Source organism: Ranitomeya imitator, chromosome 3 (assembly GCF_032444005.1).
Source record: "Ranitomeya imitator isolate aRanImi1 chromosome 3, aRanImi1.pri, whole genome shotgun sequence".
In the NCBI taxonomy this organism is placed as follows: domain Eukaryota; kingdom Metazoa; phylum Chordata; class Amphibia; order Anura; family Dendrobatidae; genus Ranitomeya; species Ranitomeya imitator.
Window position 1 is genome coordinate 285527167 of NC_091284.1, and position 21549 is coordinate 285548715.

A 21549-nucleotide genomic window follows, 5' to 3' on the forward strand; every position below is an offset into this window, starting at 1 on the left:
GGAGATGACATGGGGCAGAATGGAGAGAAATTGAGCAGAGTGGACAGACATGGGGCCGAGTGTAGACAACATGGGGCAGAGTATAGACAACAATGGGCAGAATGGAGATGACATGGGGCAGTATGGAGACAACATGGAACAGAATGGAGAGATATAGAGGCAGTATGGAGAGATATGGGGCAGTATGGAGAGACATTGGGCAGAGTGGACAGACATGGGGCAGAGTGGACAGACATGGGGCAGAGTGGAGATGACATGGGGCATAATGGAGATGACATGGGGCAGTATGTAGAGACATGGAGGCAGAATGGAGAGACATGGAGGCAACGAGGAGACATGGAAGCAGTATGGGGCAGAATAGTGAAATATGGAGGCAGTATAGAGAGATATGGGGTCAGTGTGGAAAGACATAGGTGCAGTGTGGACATATGGGGCAAAGTGGAGATGACATGGGGGCAGAATGGGGAGACATGCGGCCAGTATAGAGAGACATGGCGCAGAATGAAAAATACATGGGGACAGTATGAAGAGACATGGGAGCAGTATGGGGAGATGTAAGGGCAGTATAGAGAGAAATGGGGCAGAATGGAGACAACATTTGGCAGAATGGAAAATACATGGGGGTGGTATGGAGAGAGATGGGGCACAAAGGAGGCATGATGTCAGTATGGAGACAATATGAGGCAGATTGGAGAGACATGGGGAGGAAAATGGAAGCAACATGGGGCAGAATGGAGAGACATGGGAGCACAATGGAGATGATATGGGGCAGAATAGAGAAAAAGACTATGACGAATGGCTTCACAGGAGCGCCAAGTTGGTGTTATGGGTGGTTAAAACGGAAGATACACTGCAGCTCCTGCCGGATGCCTCGCAAGAGGATCAAACAAGAAGGGACAAAAAACGGTCATAGGAGCGCATGCAAGACGGTGAGTTGAAATAAAATCTTCATTTATTAGTTTCCATAACGCGTTTCAACTCCGTCTTCCTCAGGTGGCAGTTATAGGTAGAGTGGGGTGGGGAAAGTACATAAAGGGAAGGCAGCCTATGAACAATCAGAAGCAATTCCACAGACCGCCCACATAGTTAAAAAGGCCAATCAAGGCTCCACTAAAGGAATGTAACAGGGATGATACAAAATAAAACACATAATTTAAAAACATCTAAAATTAAAAGACAAATGAGAACAGTGCACAAAAATTATACATATACCGTAATTAATATATAAATAGCAGCGTGCATATCTTGCGTAATTTTCTCAATAGTGAGGTTTAATGGTGGGAGGGGAACTCATGTTTGCCCTGGTTTCTTATTGAATCTCACTTTGCCACCAAAAATTCGCTTAAATTGCTCTTAGAGCTTCAGCTGCTTCGGGTCCCTCTTGTGGGCCCTTGTCTCCGTTCTATCAGGAATGCTTCTAAACTTTGGGCGCTGCTTAGCACCTCCCATCTGGTGTTTATGTATGATTATGTCTCTTTGCAGGCTTTGGAGTATGCTATCGGGCACATTTCTCTTTCCTCCTGGAGAAGTCGCGGGGTGCTCCGGGTGGCGGACCTATTCGGCTCAGATGGCCTTCTGTCGTTTGAGGACCTCTCAGGGAGATTCTCCCTTACTAATACTGACTTTTTCCAATACCTTCAGCTCCGTAGCTTTCTCAGGTCACGTCGGTCGTTCGGGGCACCCCCGCCTTTGACAGAAGACCCGGCTCATAGGTTCTTCAGACCGGCCACTATATTGCCCCATGGCATCTCCATTATCTATAAAGCCCTCATACCCTATGGTACTACTGACAAGTTTCCTTTTATGACTTCCTGGGAGTCCTCACTGGGATTTGAGGCCTCCCTGGAAGATTGGCAGTTTGCAATGGTACATCCCTCCAAGTTCTCCTCATGTCTTGGCCACTTGGAACAGGTGAAAAAGATTCAGCTGCATTGGTACCTTACCCCTGTCCACTTGGCGAAGTTCTCCCCGTCTTCCTCCCCTCTTTGCTGGAAGGGGTGTGGCGCCATGGGGTCCTCCTCTCATGTCTGGTGGTCGTGCCCGCAGGTTCAGGCTTTCTGGCGCTGGGTGGAGGCATTGATTGCTGATCTGACCCGTCTCCCCCTTGCGCTGAGTGGTCAGCTCGCTGTCCTGGGCATTTCCCTCATTGATCTTCCCTCCCCTCTCCGGCCCATAGTGTCTAATAATAATAATAATAATAATTTTTATTTATATAGCGCCAACATATTCTGCAGCGCTTTACAAATTATAGAGGGGACTTGTACAGACAATAGACATTACAGCATAACAGAAATACAGTTCAAAACAGATACCAGGAGGAGTGAGGGCCCTGCTCGCAAGCTTACAAACTATGGGTCTAATGTCCTAGTTGCTGCCAGACAATGTATTGCGAAGTACTGGAAGTCCTCGGATCTCCCTTCCAGAGCCGAACTGATCTCCAAGATTGATCTACACTTCTGCTATGAGGTTATTATGGCTCGGGGTTTATCGAGGAAAACTAGGGTCCTCTCATGGTGGGACCCCTGGGTGTCCTCGGCCTACATCTCTCAGTCTGCTCTTACCCTCATTTAAAACGCATGTTTCTTTGACTTTTTGTTGTATCTGACACTGTAATTGTGTATTTTGTACTGATATGCTGTGGTCTTCAAGTATTATGTACTGGGTTTTTCCCTTCGTCCCCCTTCCCTCCCCGATTGCCCTTCTCTCCCTTCCTCCCCCTCCTCTTTCTGAAGTTTTCTGATGTGTTGTTTGACATGCAATATCTCAATAAAAATTTATAGGTTAAAAAATAATGAGGTTTAACCCTTCAGGGGACAGTGTGCCAACCTTAAAAATCCAGAAACTTTCCCTTCTTATTATTATACCGGTCAGGCCAATCATCTGGAACCTGGTCGATAACAGTAAGTTTTAATGTATTCCAATTCTTTTGATGCACTAAAGAAAAGTGTTTAGAAAGACTATGTAGAATGAACCCATTACGGATGTTTTGACGGTGTTTGTTGAGTCTAGCATGCATTGTCTGTATCGTCCGACCAATGTACTGCAAACCACAACCACACTCAATTAAATAAATGACGTAGCAGTATTGGCAGTTAACATGGCAGTTGATTTCGAAGCTGGCACCTGTAGTACGGGACTTGAATTCCTGTGTCCCATTCAATATGAAAGCACAGCACAGGCACTTAGGGGTCCTGCTTGCAAAATAACCTGGTCTAGGGCATATCCGGGTTGTGCAAGAAGATGAGGACTTGAGAGTTGTGTTGCTGGGGGCGACAAGATTCCTAAGAGTACGATTTTTTCAAAAGATCATTCTAGGTTGTGCAGGTATGTGCATTGATAATATAGGGTCCCCTTTAAGGATAACCCAATGTTTTTTAATCAAATTACGTATAGTAGCATGGGATTGGTTAAAAGTAGTGATGAAACTCCAGTTCACTACATCGGAGGATTTATCTGGTATGCGGTCCTTAGATTTTATTTTCTCAATGCATTTCTTTTGTGTAAACGTTTTGGCCTTAGTAAACTCATCACATAACAGCCTTTTAGGATAAACTTTGCTCCTGAAACGGTTTTTAAGAGTAACAGCCTCTTTAAAAAAATCAGCATCCTCCGTACAGTTCTTTCTGAACAGCTTCATGACCCCGATTTGTTTCTTCAAGAACACGTTATTAAATTGGATTACTACATTAAGGACTCCTCACATTTGATTGTTCACCTTTTAGCACTACCCAACCTAGAGAGCTGTCTTCTGATAACCATGGAAGTTGAAGCCCTGTGCTCAAATATTCCCCACAATTGGGGTCTTGAAGCGCTTTCTCAGTTCCTTTTAACTGATGATTCACTAACTCCTTTACAAATGGATTTTTTGAAGAAAGCCATAATGTTTGTTCTTGAAAATAATGTTTTTACGTTTGAAGGGATCTTTTATCGCCAAATAAGGGGCTGCGCGATGGGGACAAGATTCGCCCCCAGTTATGCTAATCTGTTTATGGGGGCTTTCGAATCTGTCTTCATCGCACAGTCACCATTGGCATCTGGCAACATTGCTATGTACCGTCGGTTCATTGATGACTTCTTCATCATCTGGACTGGGTCTGAACAGGAAGCAATTGCCTTTACCCATTCCGATAATTCCAACAGTATGGAGAGATATGGGGAAGTATGGAAAGACATGTGGGCAGTGTGCAGATATGGGCCAGAGTTGAGATGACATGGGGCAGAATGGAGAGACATGGGAGCACAATGGAGATGACATGAGGCAGAATGGAAACATGGAGCAGAATGGAGACATATCGGGCAGAATGGAGACATGGGGGGAAGAATGGAGATGACATGGGGCAGTATGCAGACATGGGGTTAGAATGGGGAGACATGAGGGCAGAATGGAGAGATGGAGGAGTAGGGAGAGACATGGGAGAAGTATGGCGATATGAGGACAGAGTGGAGATGACAAGGGAGAAAATGGAGATGACATTGGGCAGAGTGGAGATGACATGGGGCAGAATGGAGAGACATTGAGCAACTTTTTCGTAAAAATACTGAATGATATAGATAAGAAAATTGATTAAACGTGTTGATAGAAAGTATATATATATATACAGTATATATATAATATTTAAAAAAATCAACGCGTTTAATTAATATTCTTATCTATATCATTCATTATTTTTTCAAAAAAATTGGTTTAAAATAATCTCACCTCTTCTGTGTAGATTTCCTTGAACAGAGATCTTAGCAAGTTGTTTTCTAATACTAGTAATATCATAAACTAGAAGAGTGTATATATACTTTTTTATTTTTTAAATAATATGAGTTCTTGTATTTCTATTCTAAATGGTGTGTTTTGACTGGCTGGGAGTTCTACCACCAGTCTTGATCCTGCTGATTGATGGGAATCTGTGTTCTTTCCTTATGATCTGACCTGTGTTTCTGTGGCTAGTGATAGAGGCTGTTTCTAATGATCTAAGAGTCACTTTCACTGGAATGAATATACAATGTTTTTTCACGAATGAGTTCTGTACAGCCTCCAATAAATGCAGTGCCCCCTTTCTCTTGTATTAGTAAAAGATTTTAATTTTTTTTTTTATTTTTATACATATAATAGAAGTATACTTGTTTTTCTTGTTAAAACATTTTTATTCAGAATAGATTTTAATAAAATTGAATTTCTTATAGCACTTTCTCTTTTCAATGTGGCATAGCTCAACACGCTTAGTGGTGAATCTATTGATGACACACTGATGAGGGAATCCACTCGGTGAAGTCTTCTCTTTTATCTGTGGGTTCTCGTCTCCTGTTTTTTCGGCATTATATACAGTGGGGCAAAAAAGTATTTAGTCAGTCAGCAATAGTGCAAGTTCCACCACTTAAAAAGATGAGAGGCGTCTGTAATTTACATCATAGGTAGACCTCAACTATGGGAGACAAACTGAGAAAAAAAATCCAGAAAATCACATTGTCTGTTTTTTTAATCATTTTATTTGCATATTATGGTGGAAAATAAGTATTTGGTCAGAAACAAAATTTCATCTCAATACTTTGTAATATATCCTTTGTTGGCAATGACAGAGGTCAAACGTTTTCTGTAAGTCTTCACAAGGTTGCCACACACTGTTGTTGGTATGTTGGCCCATTCCTCCATGCAGATCTCCTCTAGAGCAGTGATGTTTTTGGCTTTTCGCTTGGCAACACGGACTTTCAACTCCCTCCAAAGGTTTTCTATAGGGTTGAGATCTGGAGACTGGCTAGGCCACTCCAGGACCTTGAAATGTTTCTTACGAAGCCACTCCTTCGTTGCCCTGGCGGTGTGCTTTGGATCATTGTCATGTTGAAAGACCCAGCCACGTTTCATCTTCAATGCCCTTGCTGATGGAAGGAGGTTTGCACTCAAAATCTCACGATACATGGCCCCATTCATTCTTTCATGTACCCGGATCAGTTGGCCTGGCCCCTTTGCAGAGAAACAGCCCCAAAGCATGATGTTTCCACCACCATGCTTTACAGTAGGTATGGTGTTTGATGGATGCAACTCAGTATTCTTTTTCCTCCAAACACGACAAGTTGTGTTTCTACCAAACAGTTCCAGTTTGGTTTCATCAGACCATAGGACATTCTCCCAAAACTCCTCTGGATCATCCAAATGCTCTCTAGCAAACTTCAGACGGGCCCGGGCATGTACTGGCTTAAGCAGTGGGACACGTCTGGCACTGCAGGATCTGAGTCCATGGTGGCGTAGTGTGTTACTTATGGTAGGCCTTGTTACATTGGTCGCAGCTCTCTGCAGTTCATTCACTAGGTCCCCCCGTGTGGTTCTGGGATTTTTGCTCACTGTTCTTGTGATCATTCTGACCCCACGGGGTGGGATTTTGCGTGGAGCCCCAGATCGAGGGAGATTATCAGTGGTCTTGTATGTCTTCCATTTTCTAATTATTGCTCCCACTGTTGATTTCTTCACTCCAAGCTGGTTGGCTATTGCAGATTCAGTCTTCCCAGCCTGGTGCAGGGCTACAAATTTGTTTCTGGTGTCCTTTGACAGCTCTTTGGTCTTCACCATAGTGGAGTTTGGAGTCAGACTGTTTGAGGGTGTGCACAGATGTCTTTTTATACTGATAACAAGTTTAAACAGGTGTCATTACTACAGGTAATGAGTGGAGGAAAGAGGAGACTCTTAAAGAAGAAGTTACAGGTCTGTGAGAGCCAGAAATCTTGATTGTTTGTTTCTGACCAAATACTTATTTTCCACCATAATATGCAAATAAAATGATAAAAAAAACAGACAATATGTTATTCTGGATTTTTTTCTCTCAGTTTGTCTCCCATAGTTGAGGTCTACCTATGATGTAAATTACAGACGCCTCTCATCTTTTTAAGTGGTGGAACTTGCACTATTGCTGACTGACTAAATACTTTTTTGCCCCACTGTATATATATATATATATACTGTATATATATATATATATATAGGGGCAGAGTGGAGACGACATGGGGCAGAATGGAGACAACATGGAACAGAGTGGAGAGACATGGTGCAGAATGGAGAGATAGGGTGGCAGAATGAAGAGACATGGGGGCAGTATGGAGAGATATGGGGCAGTATGGAAAGACATGGGTGCAGTGTGCAGATATGAGGACAGAGTTGAGATGACATGGGGCAGAGTGGAAATGACATGGGGGAGAATGGAGATGACATGGGGGCAGAATGGAGATGGCATGGGGCAGAATGGAGACAACATGGGGGTAGTTTGGAAAGACATGCAGTATGGAGAGACATGCATAGGGCAGTATGAAGAAATGGGGGCAAAATGGAGAGGATATGGGGCAAAATGGAGAGACATTGAGCAGAGTGGACAGACATGGGGCAGAGTGGAAATGGCATGGGGCAGAATGGAGATGACGTGGGGGCAGAATGGAGTCGACATGGGCCATAATTGAGATGAAATGGGGAAGTATGGAGAGACATGGAGGTAGAATGGAGAGACATGGAGGCAGTGGGAAGACATGGAGGCAGTATGGAGAGACATAAGGGCATGATGTCAGTATGGAGACAACATGGGGCAGAGGGTAGAGACATGGGACAAAATAGAAACAACATGGAGCAGAATGGAGAGACATGGGGGCAGAAAGGAGTTGACATGGAGCAGTATGTAGACATCGGGTTAGAATAAGGAGAAATGAGGGCAGAATGGAGAGATGGGGCAGTAGGGAGAGACATGGGGGCAATATGGAGATATGAGGACAGACTGGAGATAAGGGTGAAAATGGAGAGATATTGGGGCAGAGATAAGATGACATGAGGGCAGAGTGGAGATGACATGGGGCAGAATGGAGATGACATGGAACAAAATTGAGAGACATGGGGCAGTATGGAGATATGGGGGCAGAGTGGAGACGACATGGAGCAGAGTAGACAGACATAGGGCCGATTGGAGATGACATGGGGCAGAGTGGAGATGACATGGGGCAGAATGGAGATGACATGGAACAGAATGGAGAGACATGGGGCAGTATGGAGATATAAGGGGGCAGAATGGAGACAACATGGGGCCAAGTGGAGATGACATGGGTGCAGAATGGAGACGACATGGAACATAATGGAGAGACATGGGGGCAGTATGGAGATATATGGGGGCAGAGTGGAGACAACATGGGGCCAAGTGGAGATGACATGGGTGCAGAATGGAGACGACATGGGACGAGAATGGAGATAACATGGAAAAGAATGAAGAGACATGGCCCAGAAAGGAGAGACATGGAGGCAGTATGGAGAGACATGGAGCAGTATAGAAAGACATGGGGCAGTGTGGAGATATAGGGGAAGAGTTGAGATGACATGGGGGCAGACTGGAGATCACATGGGGCCGAATGGAGACAACATTTGGGTAGTTTGGAGAGACATGGGTGCAGTATGCAGAGACATGCATGGGGCAGTAAGAGATATGGGGGCAGAATGGAGATGACATGGGGAAAAATGGAGAGTCATGGGGCAGAGTGGAGATGACATGGGTCAGAGTGGAGACGACATGGGCCAGAATGGAGATGACATGGGGCAGAAGGGAGATGACATGAGGAAGTATGGAGAGACATGAAGGCAGAATGGAGAGACATGTGCGCAATGGGGAGACATGGAGGAAGTATGGAGAGAAATGGGGCAGTATGGAGAGATATGGAGGCAGTTTGGAGAGATATGGGAGCAGTATGGAAAGACAAGGTAGCCGTGTGGAGATATGGGGGCAGCGTGGAGATGACATGGGGCAGAATGGAGAGACATGGGGCCAGTATGGTGCAGAATGGAGACAACATTTGGCAGAATGGAAAACACATGGGGACAGTATGGAGAGACATGAGGGCAGTATTGGGAGACATAAGAACAGTGTAGAGAGACATGGGGCAGAATGGAGACAACATTTGGTAGAATGGAAAATACATGGAGGCAGTATGGAGAGACATGGAGTAGAATGGAGAGACATGGGGACGCCTGGGAGATATAGTGTCAGTATGGAGCCAACATGAGGCAAAATGGAGAGACACAAGGCAAACTGGAAACAACATGGGGCAGAAAGGAGAGACATGGGAGCACAATTGAGATGACATGGGGTGGAATGAAGACACATGGGATCACAATGGAGACATATGAGGCAGAATGGTGACTTGGGGGGAAGAATGGAGACACATGGGGCAGTATGTAGATATGGGGGAAGAATGAGGAGACATGAGGGCAGAATGGAGAGATGGGGCAGTAGGGAGAGACATGGGGCAGTATGGAAATGCGAGGACAGAGAGGATGACAAGGGGAGCAGAGTTAAGATGTCATGAGGGCAAAATGGAGATGACATGGGAGCATAATGGAGATGATATGGGGGCAAAATGTAGAGACATGGGGCAAAATTGGGACACATGAACCCAGAATGGAGACATGTAGCAGAATGGAGACACATGGGAGCAGAATGGGAGAATATATGGGGATTGCATGGGGATGAATGACGAGACATGAGGGATGGAGATAACATAAGGGCAAAATGAAGATGACATGGGCAGAATGGAGAGACATGGAGCAAAATGGAGAGTCATGATGCAGAATGGAAATGACATGAAGCAGAATGGAGAGACATGGGGCAGAATGGAGATATATGGGGCAGAATGGAGAGACAAGGGGCATTATGGAGACATATGGGTAGAATGAAGACATGGGGCAGAATAGAGACACATGGGGCAGAATGGAGACATATGAAGCAGTATGGAGACACGTGGGGCAGAATGGAGACACATGAGGGCAGAATGGAGACACATGAGGGCAAAATGGAAACGCAATGTTAGGTGTCAAATTCCCACCGCTGCACAGGGGGAATCTCGAACCACCTCCACTGCGGTCTCTCATTCTCCTCCAGCCGCAGTGGCGCTTGCTCAGCAGAAACATCGGTCCCATCACCTGGCTCAGACAGATACTGCGTGTTAGGTTACTGCTGGCCTTCCAGGGTCATCCATTATAACGAGTACTGTTCTGCAGCGAGCAAGTGCTCCTGGGACTAAGTCCTGCTTTTCTCCTTCTGAGCATACCCAAGGGAACACCTCTCATTAGAGGTCTGGGGTAACACACTCAGGTCCTGTAGCAGATCCTATTGGTCCACTAGGAAGGTCCTGGAGAGCTACAGCTATAAAAGGTTTGCATGGCCGCATGGCCATGCGCTAGTATAAACCTGTTATCGTGTGTGTGGTTGTATGCCTGTTTTGGTGATTGCTCCTTACTTATTCCCAATCCTAGTGATGTTGAATGCTCGCGAATGTTGGAGATAAATAGTGCCTGTACTGCGTCTAACCAGCAGTGACCGCCAGTGCGGTGCAGTACGCACTCTGTTCGGCTATCTTCTATTACTCCTGATAATTGGTCAGTGTAGGATGCGAACTCCCGCTCGATCTCTGCATCTGACTCAGGGCGTCCTCAGGAGCGGGCTCAAAAGCCACCGAGGGTCGGAGCGGGATCAAGCACCAGCATAGTGGGGGTGAATTGCAGGGATCCCACTAGTATTCATTTGTTGCTCCCTGTGACAGCTAACTAGAAATGTTTGATAGGTTAGAGTAGAGTACAGCCCTACCAAAAGAGTCAACCTTGTCATGATGGCAGGCTTGGAAAATCTTTTGGTCAAAACTAAACCTGATGACTGTGTTTGTGATATGGTGTTTGATGGAAACTGTTAATGTGTTATTGGTGAGGACGTGGTGCAGAAGTGGAGTTTTTCCAAGAGTTGGCGATGGAACTATGGAGTGGAGATGACAAGGGGGAAAATGGAGATGACATTGGGCAGAGTGGAGATGACATGGGGCAGAATGGAGAGACATTGAGCAATTTTTTCGTAAAAATACTGAATGATATAGATAAGAAAATTGATTAAACGAGTTGATAGAAACTATATATATATATATATATATATATATATATATATAGTATATATATAATATTTAAAAAAATCAACACGTTTAATTAATATTCTTATCTATATCATTCATTATTTTTTCAAAAAAATTGGTTTAAAATAATCTCACCTCTTCTGTGTAGATTTCCTTGAACAGAGATCTTAGCAAGTTGTTTTCTAATACTAGTAATATCATAAACTAGAAGAGTGTATATATACTTTTTTATTTTTTAAATAATATGAGTTCTTGTATTTCTATTCTAAATGGTGTGTTTTGACTGGCTGGGAGTTCTACCACCAGTCTTGATCCTGCTGATTGATGGGAATCTGTGTTCTTTCCTTATGATCTGACCTGTGTTTCTGTGGCTAGTGATAGAGGCTGTTTCTAATGATCTAAGAGTCACTTTCACAGGAATGAATATACAATGTTTTTTCACGAATGAGTTCTGTACAGCCTCCAATAAACGCAGTGCCCCCTTTCTCTTGTATTAGTAAAAGATTTTAATTTTTTTTTTATTTTTATACATATAATAGAAGTATACTTGTTTTTCTTGTTAAAACATTTTTATTCAGAATAGATTTTAATAAAATTGAATTTCTTATAGCACTTTCTCTTTTCAATGTGGCATAGCTCCACACGCTTAGTGGTGAATCTATTGATGACACACTGATGAGGGAATCCACTCGGTGAAGTCTTCTCTTTTATCTGTGGGTTCTCGTCTCCTGTTTTTTCGGCATTATATATATATATATATATATATATATATATAGGGGCAGAGTGGAGACGACATGGGGCAGAATGGAGACAACATGGAACAGAGTGGAGAGACATGGTGCAGAATGGAGAGATAGGGTGGCAGAATGGAGAGACATGGGGGCAGTATGGAGAGATATGGGGCAGTATGGAAAGACATGGGTGCAGTGTGCAGATATGAGGACAGAGTTGAGATGACATGGGGCAGAGTGGAAATGACATGGGGGAGAATGGAGATGACATGGGGGCAGAATGGAGATGGCATGGGGCAGAATGGAGACAACATGGGGGTAGTTTGGAAAGACATGCAGTATGGAGAGACATGCATAGGGCAGTATGAAGATATGGGGGCAAAATGGAGAGGATATGGGGCAAAATGGAGAGACATTGAGCAGAGTGGACAGACATGGGGCAGAGTGGAAATGGCATGGGGCAGAATGGAGATGACGTGGGGGCAGAATGGAGTCGACATGGGCCATAATTGAGATGAAATGGGGAAGTATGGAGAGACATGGAGGCAGAATGGAGAGATATGGAGGCAGTGGGAAGACATGGAGGCAGTATGGAGAGACATAAGGGCATGATGTCAGTATGGAGACAACATGGGGCAGAGGGTAGAGATATGGGACAAAATAGAAACAACATGGAGCAGAATGGAGAGACATGGGGGCAGAAAGGAGTTGACATGGAGCAGTATGTAGACATAGGGTTAGAATGAGGAGAAATGAGGGCAGAATGGAGAGATGGGGCAGTAGGGAGAGACATGGGGGCAATATGGAGATATGAGAACAGACTGGAGATAAGGGGGAAAATGGAGAGATATTGGGGCAGAGATAAGATTACATGAGGGCAGAGTGGAGATGACATGGGGCAGAATGGAGATATGGGGGCAGAGTGGAGACGACATGGAGCAGAGTGGACAGACATAGGGCCGATTGGAGATGACATGGGGCAGAGTGGAGATGACATGGGGCAGAATGGAGATGACATGGAACAGAATGGGGAGACATGGGGGCAGTATGGATATATATGGGGGCAGAGTGGAGATAACATGGGGCCAAGTGGAGATGACATGGGTGCAGAATGGAGACGACATGGAACATAATGGAGAGACATGGGGGCAGTATGGAGATATATGGGGGCAGAGTGGAGACAACATGGGGCCAAGTGGAGATGACATGGGTGCAGAATGGAGACGACATGTGACGAGAATGGAGATGACATGGAAAAGAATGAAGAGTATAGAAAGACATGGGGCAGTGTGGAGATATAGGGGAAGAGTTGAGATGACATGGGGGCAGACTGGAGATCACATGGGGCCGAATGGAAACAACATTTGGGTAGTTTGGAGAGTCATGGGTGCAGTATGCAGAGACATGCATGGGGCAGTTAGAGATATGGGGGCAGAATGGAGATGACATGGGGAAAAATGGAGAGTCATGGGGCAGAGTGGAGATGACATGGGTCAGAGTGGAGACGACATGGGCCAGAATGGAGATGACATGGGGCAGAAGGGAGATGACATGAGGAAGTATGGAGAGACATGAAGGCAGAATGGAGAGACATGTGCGCAATGGGGAGACATGGAGGAAGTATGGAGAGAAATGGGGCAGTATGGAGAGATATGGAGGCAGTTTGGAGAGATATGGGAGCAGTATGGAAAGACAAGGTAGCCGTGTGGAGATATGGGGGCAGCGTGGAGATGACATGGGGCAGAATGGAGAGACATGGGGCCAGTATGGTGCAGAATGGAGACAACATTTGGCAGAATGGAAAACACATGGGGACAGTATGGAGAGACATGAGGGCAGTATTGGGAGACATAAGAACAGTGTAGAGAGACATGGGGCAGAATGGAGAGACATGGGGACGCCTGGGAGATATAGTGTCAGTATGGAGCCAACATGAGGCAAAATGTAGAGACACAAGGCAAACTGGAAACAACATGGGGCAGAAAGGAGAGACATGGGAGCACAATTGAGATGACATGGGGTGGAATGAAGACAGATGGGAGCACAATGGAGACATATCAGGCAGAATGGTGACTTGGGGGGAAGAATGGAGACACATGGGGCAGTATGTAGATATGGGGGAAGAATGAGGAGACATGAGGGCAGAATGGAGAGATGGGGCAGTAGGGAGAGACATGGGGCAGTATGGAAATGCGAGGATAGAGAGGATGACAAGGGGAGCAGAGTTAAGATGTCATGAGAGCAAAATGGAGATGACATGGGAGCATAGTGGAGATGATATGGGGGCAAAATGTAGAGACATTTGGCAAAATTGGGACACATGAAGGCAGAATGGAGACATGTAGCAGAATGGAGACACATGGGGGCAGGATGGGAGAATATATGGGGATTGCATGGGGATGAATGACGAGACATGAGGGATGGAGATAACATAAGGGCAAAATGAAGATGACATGGGCAGAATGGAGAGACATGGAGCAAAATGGAGAGTCATGATGCAGAATGGAAATGACATGAAGCAGAATGGAGAGACATGGGGCAGAATGGAGATATATGGGGCAGAATGGAGAGACAAGGGGCATTATGGAGACATATGGGTAGAATGGAGACATGGGGCAGAATAGAGACACATGGGGCAGAGTGGAGACATATGAAGCAGTATGGAGACACGTGGGGCAGAATGGAGACACATGAGGGCAGAATGGAGACACATGAGGGCAAAATGGAAACACAATATTAAGTGTCGAATTCCCACCGCTGCACAGGGGGAATCTCGAACCACCTCCGCTGCGGTCTCTCATTCTCCTCCAGCCGCAGTGGCGCTTGCTCAGCAGAAACATCGGTCCCATCACCTGGCTCGGACAGATACTGCGCGTTAGGTTACTGCTGGCCTTCCAGGGTCAGCCATTATAATGAGTACAGTTCAGCAGCGAGCAAGTGCTCCTGGGACTAAGTCCTGCTTTTCTCCTTCTGAGCATACCCAAGGGAACACCTCTCATTAGAGGTCTGGGGTCACACACTCAGGTCCTGTAGCAGATCCTATTGGTCCACTAGGAAGGTCCTGGAGAGCTACAGCTATAAAAGGTTTGCATGGCCGCATGGCCATGCGCTAGTATAAACCTGTTATCGTGTGTGTGGTCGTATGCCTGTTCTGGTGATTGCTCCTTACTTATTCCCAATCCTAGTGATGTTGAATGCTCGCGAATGTTGGAGATAAATAGTGCCTGTACTGCGTCTAACCAGCAGTGCCCGCCAGTGCGGTGCAGTACGCACTCTGTTCGGCTATCTTCTATTACTTCTGATAATTGGTCAGTGTAGGATGCGAACTCCCGCTCGATCTCTGCATCTGACTCAGGGCGTCCTCAGGAGCGGGCTCAAAAGCCACTGAGGGTCAGAGCGGGATCAAGCACCAGCATAGTGGGGGTGAATTGCAGGGATCCCACTAGTATTCATTTGTTGCTCCCTGTGACAGCTAACTAGAAATGTTTGATAGGTTAGAGTAGAGTACAGCCCTACCAAAAGAGTCAACCTTGTCATGATGGCAGGCTTGGAAAATCTTTTGGTCAAAACTAAACCTGATGACTGTGTTTGTGATATGGTGTTTGATGGAAACTGTTAATGTGTTATTGGTGAGGACGTGGTGCAGAAGTGGAGTTTTTCCAAGAGTTGGCGATGGAACTATGGAGGGTTCGATGGGTGGAGATGGAACTGGGGTGGAGGCAGAGCTGTGAAGGAGCCTGGGCAGAGGCTCAAGGGGCCCAAATATTTTGCCAGTAAGGGGCCCTCAAATTCCTGTTGGCAGCCCTGATCTCACCAGTACTGTTTTTTTCCAGTACCGAAATCATCAGGACATGTAAAGGGGGCCTGACATACAATGATCTTTATATAAAAGGTATCATTATATAATTTTAGATTGGAATGTCCTTGATTCTAGCCTTGAACTGTATTTTTGTAGTGATTGCCCTTGCATTTTAAATAACACCCTACCTTTATCAGCCTTTATAGTTTCAACATGTTTTGCAGAGTTCCCTATCCAACACTCAGGTGCTTTTATTTTTATGCCATGATGACTGTATCCACCTGTACAGTTCTCACACTGATAGCAGGAATTCCTACTCTATATACTGCTATCGCAACCTCTGGGCATTGCTAGACAAACGGAGACATGAGGGAGATGTTGCTTTGGGCGGGTAAGAACCATCAATAACGTTACTTGAATGTCCATTGATATTTACACATCAGGCTTGTTAGATTGATGCATACCGCACTTATTCTCCAGCATCTCTGCAATTATTAAGCTCATGATTGATTTCATGGTGTAATTTGTTGCCATTATATGAAATTAAGTTTATGTGTTTTCTGTGATACAGGTCTATTCCTGCTGCTGCATGTTCAGCTGGGTAAGATATTAACTTATTTACTATAGAGATATCAAATTGTAAAAAAAGGTCCAAAACATAAAAGTAAATAAGCAACATGGCATCTTAGATATGTTACTGCTGTTGCAGGTATTTGTAATTCACCCATTCTTGACATATGATGAACTGGTACATCTTTTGTCAGGTCTTTATCTATGATGCAGGCTCAGTATATGATCCCACTAGTGGCCTGTCTTACAGCCATCATCAGTGAGAACAGTGGACCTCTGTCCACCGCTAACTCCCTAAATGTTACTTGCAAAGTGTTAACAAGGCAGGCACACTGTTCCACTTGCCCTTTTGGCCTTCCATTACATGATGGAGTGTGTTAATGGGTTGCCATGTCAGTCGGAGGTATGTAGAACATGTGTCAGCCATAACATTACTTATGCATGTGGCTGGCATTCACTGGAGAAAGAGATTTTAAAAGATACATTGCGCTAATATTGTATTGCAGTATGTAGTATAAGTAAAAAGGGAAAATCGTCTATGACGGCTAAAAAATATAGTAAGAACATTTTTTAAAAATATAAAAATTTGAATCGCTCTCCTTTTTGCCCCATTAGAAAAGTAAAAAAAGGAACATATTTGGTATCACCACGTCCATAAAAGTCTGATCTGCCCAAATATAAAAAGAACTAAATGGTGGCCCGATTCTAACGCATCGGGTATTCTAGAATATGCATGTCCACGTAGTATATTGCCCAGCGACGTAGTATATTGCCCAGCCATGTAGTATATTGCACACCCCACGTAGTATATTGCCCAGCCGCGTAGTATATTGCCCAGTCACGTAGTATATTGCCCAGCCACGTAGTATATTGCCCAGCCACGTAGTATATTGACCAGCCACGTAGTATACAGCACAGGCACGTAGTATATTGCCCAGTCACATAGTATATTGCCCAGCCACACAGTATATTGCCCAGCCACGTAGTATATTGCACAGCCCACATAGTATATTGCCCAGCCACGCAGTATATTGCCCAGCCACATAGTATATTGCCCAGTCACGTAGTATATTGCCCAGCCACACAATATATTGCCCAGCCACGTAGTATATTGCCCAACCACGTAGTATATTGCCCAGCCACATAGTATATTGCCCAGTGACGCAGTATATTTCCCAGCCAAGTAATATATTGCCCAGTCACGTAGTATATTGCCCAGCCACATAGTCTATTGCACAGCCCACGTAGTATATTGCCCAGCCACGTAGTATATTGCCCAACCACGTAGTATATTGCCGAGCCACGTAGTATATTGCCCAGTGACGTAGTATATTGCCCAGTCACATAGTATATTGCCCAGCCATGTAGTATATTGCCCAGCCACATAGTATATTGCCCAGCCACGTAGTATATTGCCCAGCCACGTAGTATATTGCCCAGGCACATAGTAAATTGCCCAGTTACGTAGTATATTGCCCAGTTACGTAGTATATTGCCCAGTGATGTAGAATACAGCACAGAGCCACGTAGTATATTGCACAGCGACGTAGTATACAGCACAGAGCCACGTAGTATATTGGCCAGTACCGTAGTATATTGCCCAGCTACATAGTATATTGGCCAGTACCGTAGTATATTGCCCAGCTACATAGTATATTGCCCAGCCACCTATGTCATAGGTTAAAAAATAAAAATAAACATATACTGACCTTCTGAGGGCCCCTTGTAGTTCGGTCACATGACCGTGACGTCATGGCAGGTCCTTCTCCCATACACGGCAATGGAACCTACCGCTTGCATGGAGCGGTCACTGGAGCGTCGCAAAAGGTGGGTATATAATGATTTTTTATTTTTTAAAATTATTTTTAACATTAGATGTTTTTACTATTGATGCTGTATAGGCAGCATCAATAGTAAAAACTTGGTCACACAGGGTTAATAGCGGCGGTAACGGAGTGAGTTACCCGTGGCATAACGCGGTCCGTTACCGCTGGCATTAACCCTGTGTGAGCGGTGACTGCGGGGATTATGGAGCGGGCGCTGACTGCAGGGGAGGGACTAATCGGACTGTGGCCGTCACTGATTGGTCGTGGCAGCCATGACAGATGCTGGTGAGACCAATCAGCGACTTGGATTCCATGACAGACAGAGGCCGCGACCAATGAATATCCGTGACAGACAGAAGGACAGACAGACAGAAAGACGGAAGTGACCCTTAGACAATTATATAGTAGATTAGCCCAAACAGTAAATGCAGTAAATTGATTAAAAAAAATCACATTGACAGAATTTCAGGAGTTTTTATTCAGTCGCTGGAACAATGCAAAAAATAAATGCAATAAACAGTGATTAAAATTACATAAGTGCGATGAAATATTATCTATCAAAATAGTAGCTATCCACAGAAAAACCTCTCCCACAGTTCCATCAAATGAAAAATAGAAAACGTAATGAGTGTCAAAACATGGCAACACCTTAAATTTGTTTTTTGCTCATTTCAGATTTTTTTTTAGACATTTAAATAAAAAAGCTATACTAGTTTGGTGTTTCTGCAATTGTACTGACCTGGAGAACCATATTGCCAGGTCATCTTTACTGCAATGTAATGTATCCTGTAGACACAAAACCTAAAGACCACTTGTTTTTTTCCCCCCATTTTTCAGTTCATTATATGGTAAAATGAATTGTGAAATTCAAAACTACATTGCATTCAATATAAAATTTATGTTTTTCTTGTTTTTTATACTTTTTCAGGTTCCACCTACAAACTGGTTTGTTACTTTACAAACTGGTCTCAGTACCGGCCTGACCAGGGAAAGTTCATGCCAGGGGATGTTGACCCGCAGCTCTGCACTCATCTCATATATTCCTTTGCCACCATGAATGAGCATAAGATTGCACCTTATGAGTGGAATGATGATGTCCTATACACACAGTTTAACGACCTAAAGAAGATGTTAGTATTTACTCACAAGCTTTCATACTGTCCGTTGTTGAGAATAATTCACTCCTGGTTTTCTTTTAGTCTTACAATATAGGCTCTACAAGGTCCAGCTGACTCTTATATTCTGTGTAAATCAAACACATGTTTTATTTTCTTTCAGCAATACAAAACTTGTGACATTATTGGCAATTGGAGGTTGGAACTTTGGGACACAGAGGTAAGGAAATGCACATACATGTATATAGGTGCTAAAGTCATAGAACTTCTTTATAACTCTTTCATCTCTGGCATTTAGGTTTACTGATATGGTTGCTAATTCTGGGAACCGGTCAACTTTCATTAAATCAGTGATTGCATGTCTCCGCAAATATAACTTTGATGGAATTGACCTCGATATTGAGTACCCAGGATCTCGAGGCAGCCCTCCAGAGGATAAGCAGAGATTTACTATACTGATAAAGGTGGGGACTCTCTATCAGATCTGTTGATATAAATCTTTTGTCCGCTTGGTATGAAGCCTTCATTCATGGCTTTACGTGCTCCGTTAGACACCAGGCATATATATGGCATTTCATGAAGTATGCTGCATATGAAATGACAGGCAGCATGATAGATTACATTTCAAATGCATCCCAGCAAATCCAATTAAATGCCAATGAGTTAAAATAGGATCTGTGAAAGATCACAGCCAGAGGGGTCGTATCTCAACCCACCCGCTGTTATCTTTAGAGCGAACAGCTCTTTGCTGCACACTATCGATTGGACAATTATGTGATTGAGCGATGATTAATGGATGAGATCGTAGGCTATTTCCACTAATAGGCCGGTTATCGGGAAACTAACATTGAGCGTATGGTATATACATCTCCGATTCCAACGCATGGAATGGAATATGTCTATATGACCCTGGTATGAGCACTGGTAGCCGATTCCAACGCATGGAATGGAATATGTCTATATGACCCTGGTATGAGCACTGGTAGCTCCACGACAACTCAAGGCTACTTGGCTGCCACCACCACCAGTCAATTTTTTATACAGGCTGACTGGAGGCCTGGTTGTGGTAGTGTATGGCTTCGGGGTGCGGATTACAGAACAAAAGGAACAGAATAATTAAGTTTTATAGTTAATCCACACGGACAGGCACTGGTTTATAAAAATATACAAAAGATTTTACAAGGAGGATAAAACAGTGAAGCGTATATAATTACATAAAATAGAATAGGATTAGCAAAAGAACTTACTACACTGATCACAGAGATGATTCAGTTTAGTGGACGGAAACAATCCAATTTAAAACATCTGGTTAACAGGATCAAGCCTACACATGTACGTATGTATCTTCCTCAGCATTGTACACAGATCATAATTTATCTTGACATTTTATCAGCATCTGAGCTACATCTGCCAAAGGAGAATCTAGCCTGGGCAGGGTTGTGGGATGTCCTCAGGATTTTCTGAAATTTCTAACTTATGCAATAAATTCGCTCCTGATGATTGCAAAAGTTCGAAATCAATGCCATATTTTTTTTTACTGGGATTTTACCTTTCCCCAGTCACCAAACATGATATGGCTGTTGGCAGTGATCTGTCATCAATTATTGATTTGTGTCTTATAGGCAGGCTTACAATTATGGCAAAATATGCATCTTCTTCCCCGAATCACCCTGAAGCTGAAAATGTACAGTGGGGCAAAAAAGTATTTAGTCAGTCAGCAATAGTGCAAGTTCCACCACTTAAAAAGATGAGAGGCGTCTGTAATTTACATCATAGGTAGACCTCAACTATGGGAGACAAACTGAGAAAAAAAAATCCAGAAAATCACATTGTCTGTTTTTTTAACATTTTTTTTGCATATTATGGTGGAAAATAAGTATTTGGTCAGAAACAAACTATCAAGATTTCTGGCTCTCACAGACCTGTAACTTCTTCTTTAAGAGTCTCCTCTTTCCTCCACTCATTACCTGTAGTATTGGCACCTGTTTAAACTTGTTATCAGTATAAAAAGACACCTGTGCACACCCTCAAACAGTCTGACTCCAAACTCCACTATGGTGAAGACCAAAGAGCTGTCAAAGGACACCAGAAACAAAATTGTAGCCCTGCACCAGGCTGGGAAGACTGAATCTGCAATAGCCAACCAGCTTGGAGTGAAAAAATCAACAGTGGGAGCAATAATTAGAAAATGGAAGACATACAAGACCACTGATAATCTCCCTCGATCTGGGGCTCCACGCAAAATCCCACCCCGTGGGGTCAGAATGATCACAAGAACGGTGAGCAAAAATCCCAGAACCACGCGGGGGGACCTAGTGAATGAACTGCAGAGAGCTGGGACCAATGTAACAAGGCCTACCATAAGTAACACACTACGCCACCATGGACTCAGATCCTGCAGTGCCAGACGTGTCCCACTGCTTAAGCCAGTACATGTCCGGGCCCGTCTGAAGTTTGCTCGAGAGCATTTGGATGATCCAGAGGAGTTTTGGGAGAATGTCCTATGGTCTGATGAAACCAAACTGGAACTGTTTGGTAGAAACACAACTTGTCATGTTTGGAGGAAAAAGAATACTGAGTTGCATCCATCAAACACCATACCTACT

General features: G+C 44.2%; 1 protein-coding gene across 1 annotated transcript in view; it reads left to right on the top strand.

The window, feature by feature from the left end:
* The first annotated feature begins 15726 nt into the window (after positions 1 to 15726).
* LOC138669775 (acidic mammalian chitinase-like) overlaps positions 15727 to 21549 on the top strand; it is an 89377-nt gene continuing 83554 nt past the window's right edge. Inside the window, exons 1-5 of the mRNA XM_069756504.1 lie at positions 15727 to 15823; positions 16004 to 16033; positions 18757 to 18958; positions 19107 to 19163; positions 19242 to 19407. Of these exons, the coding sequence (XP_069612605.1) occupies positions 15799 to 15823; positions 16004 to 16033; positions 18757 to 18958; positions 19107 to 19163; positions 19242 to 19407 (480 nt within the window). The 5' untranslated portion in view covers positions 15727 to 15798. The remainder of the gene's footprint in view (positions 15824 to 16003; positions 16034 to 18756; positions 18959 to 19106; positions 19164 to 19241; positions 19408 to 21549) is intronic.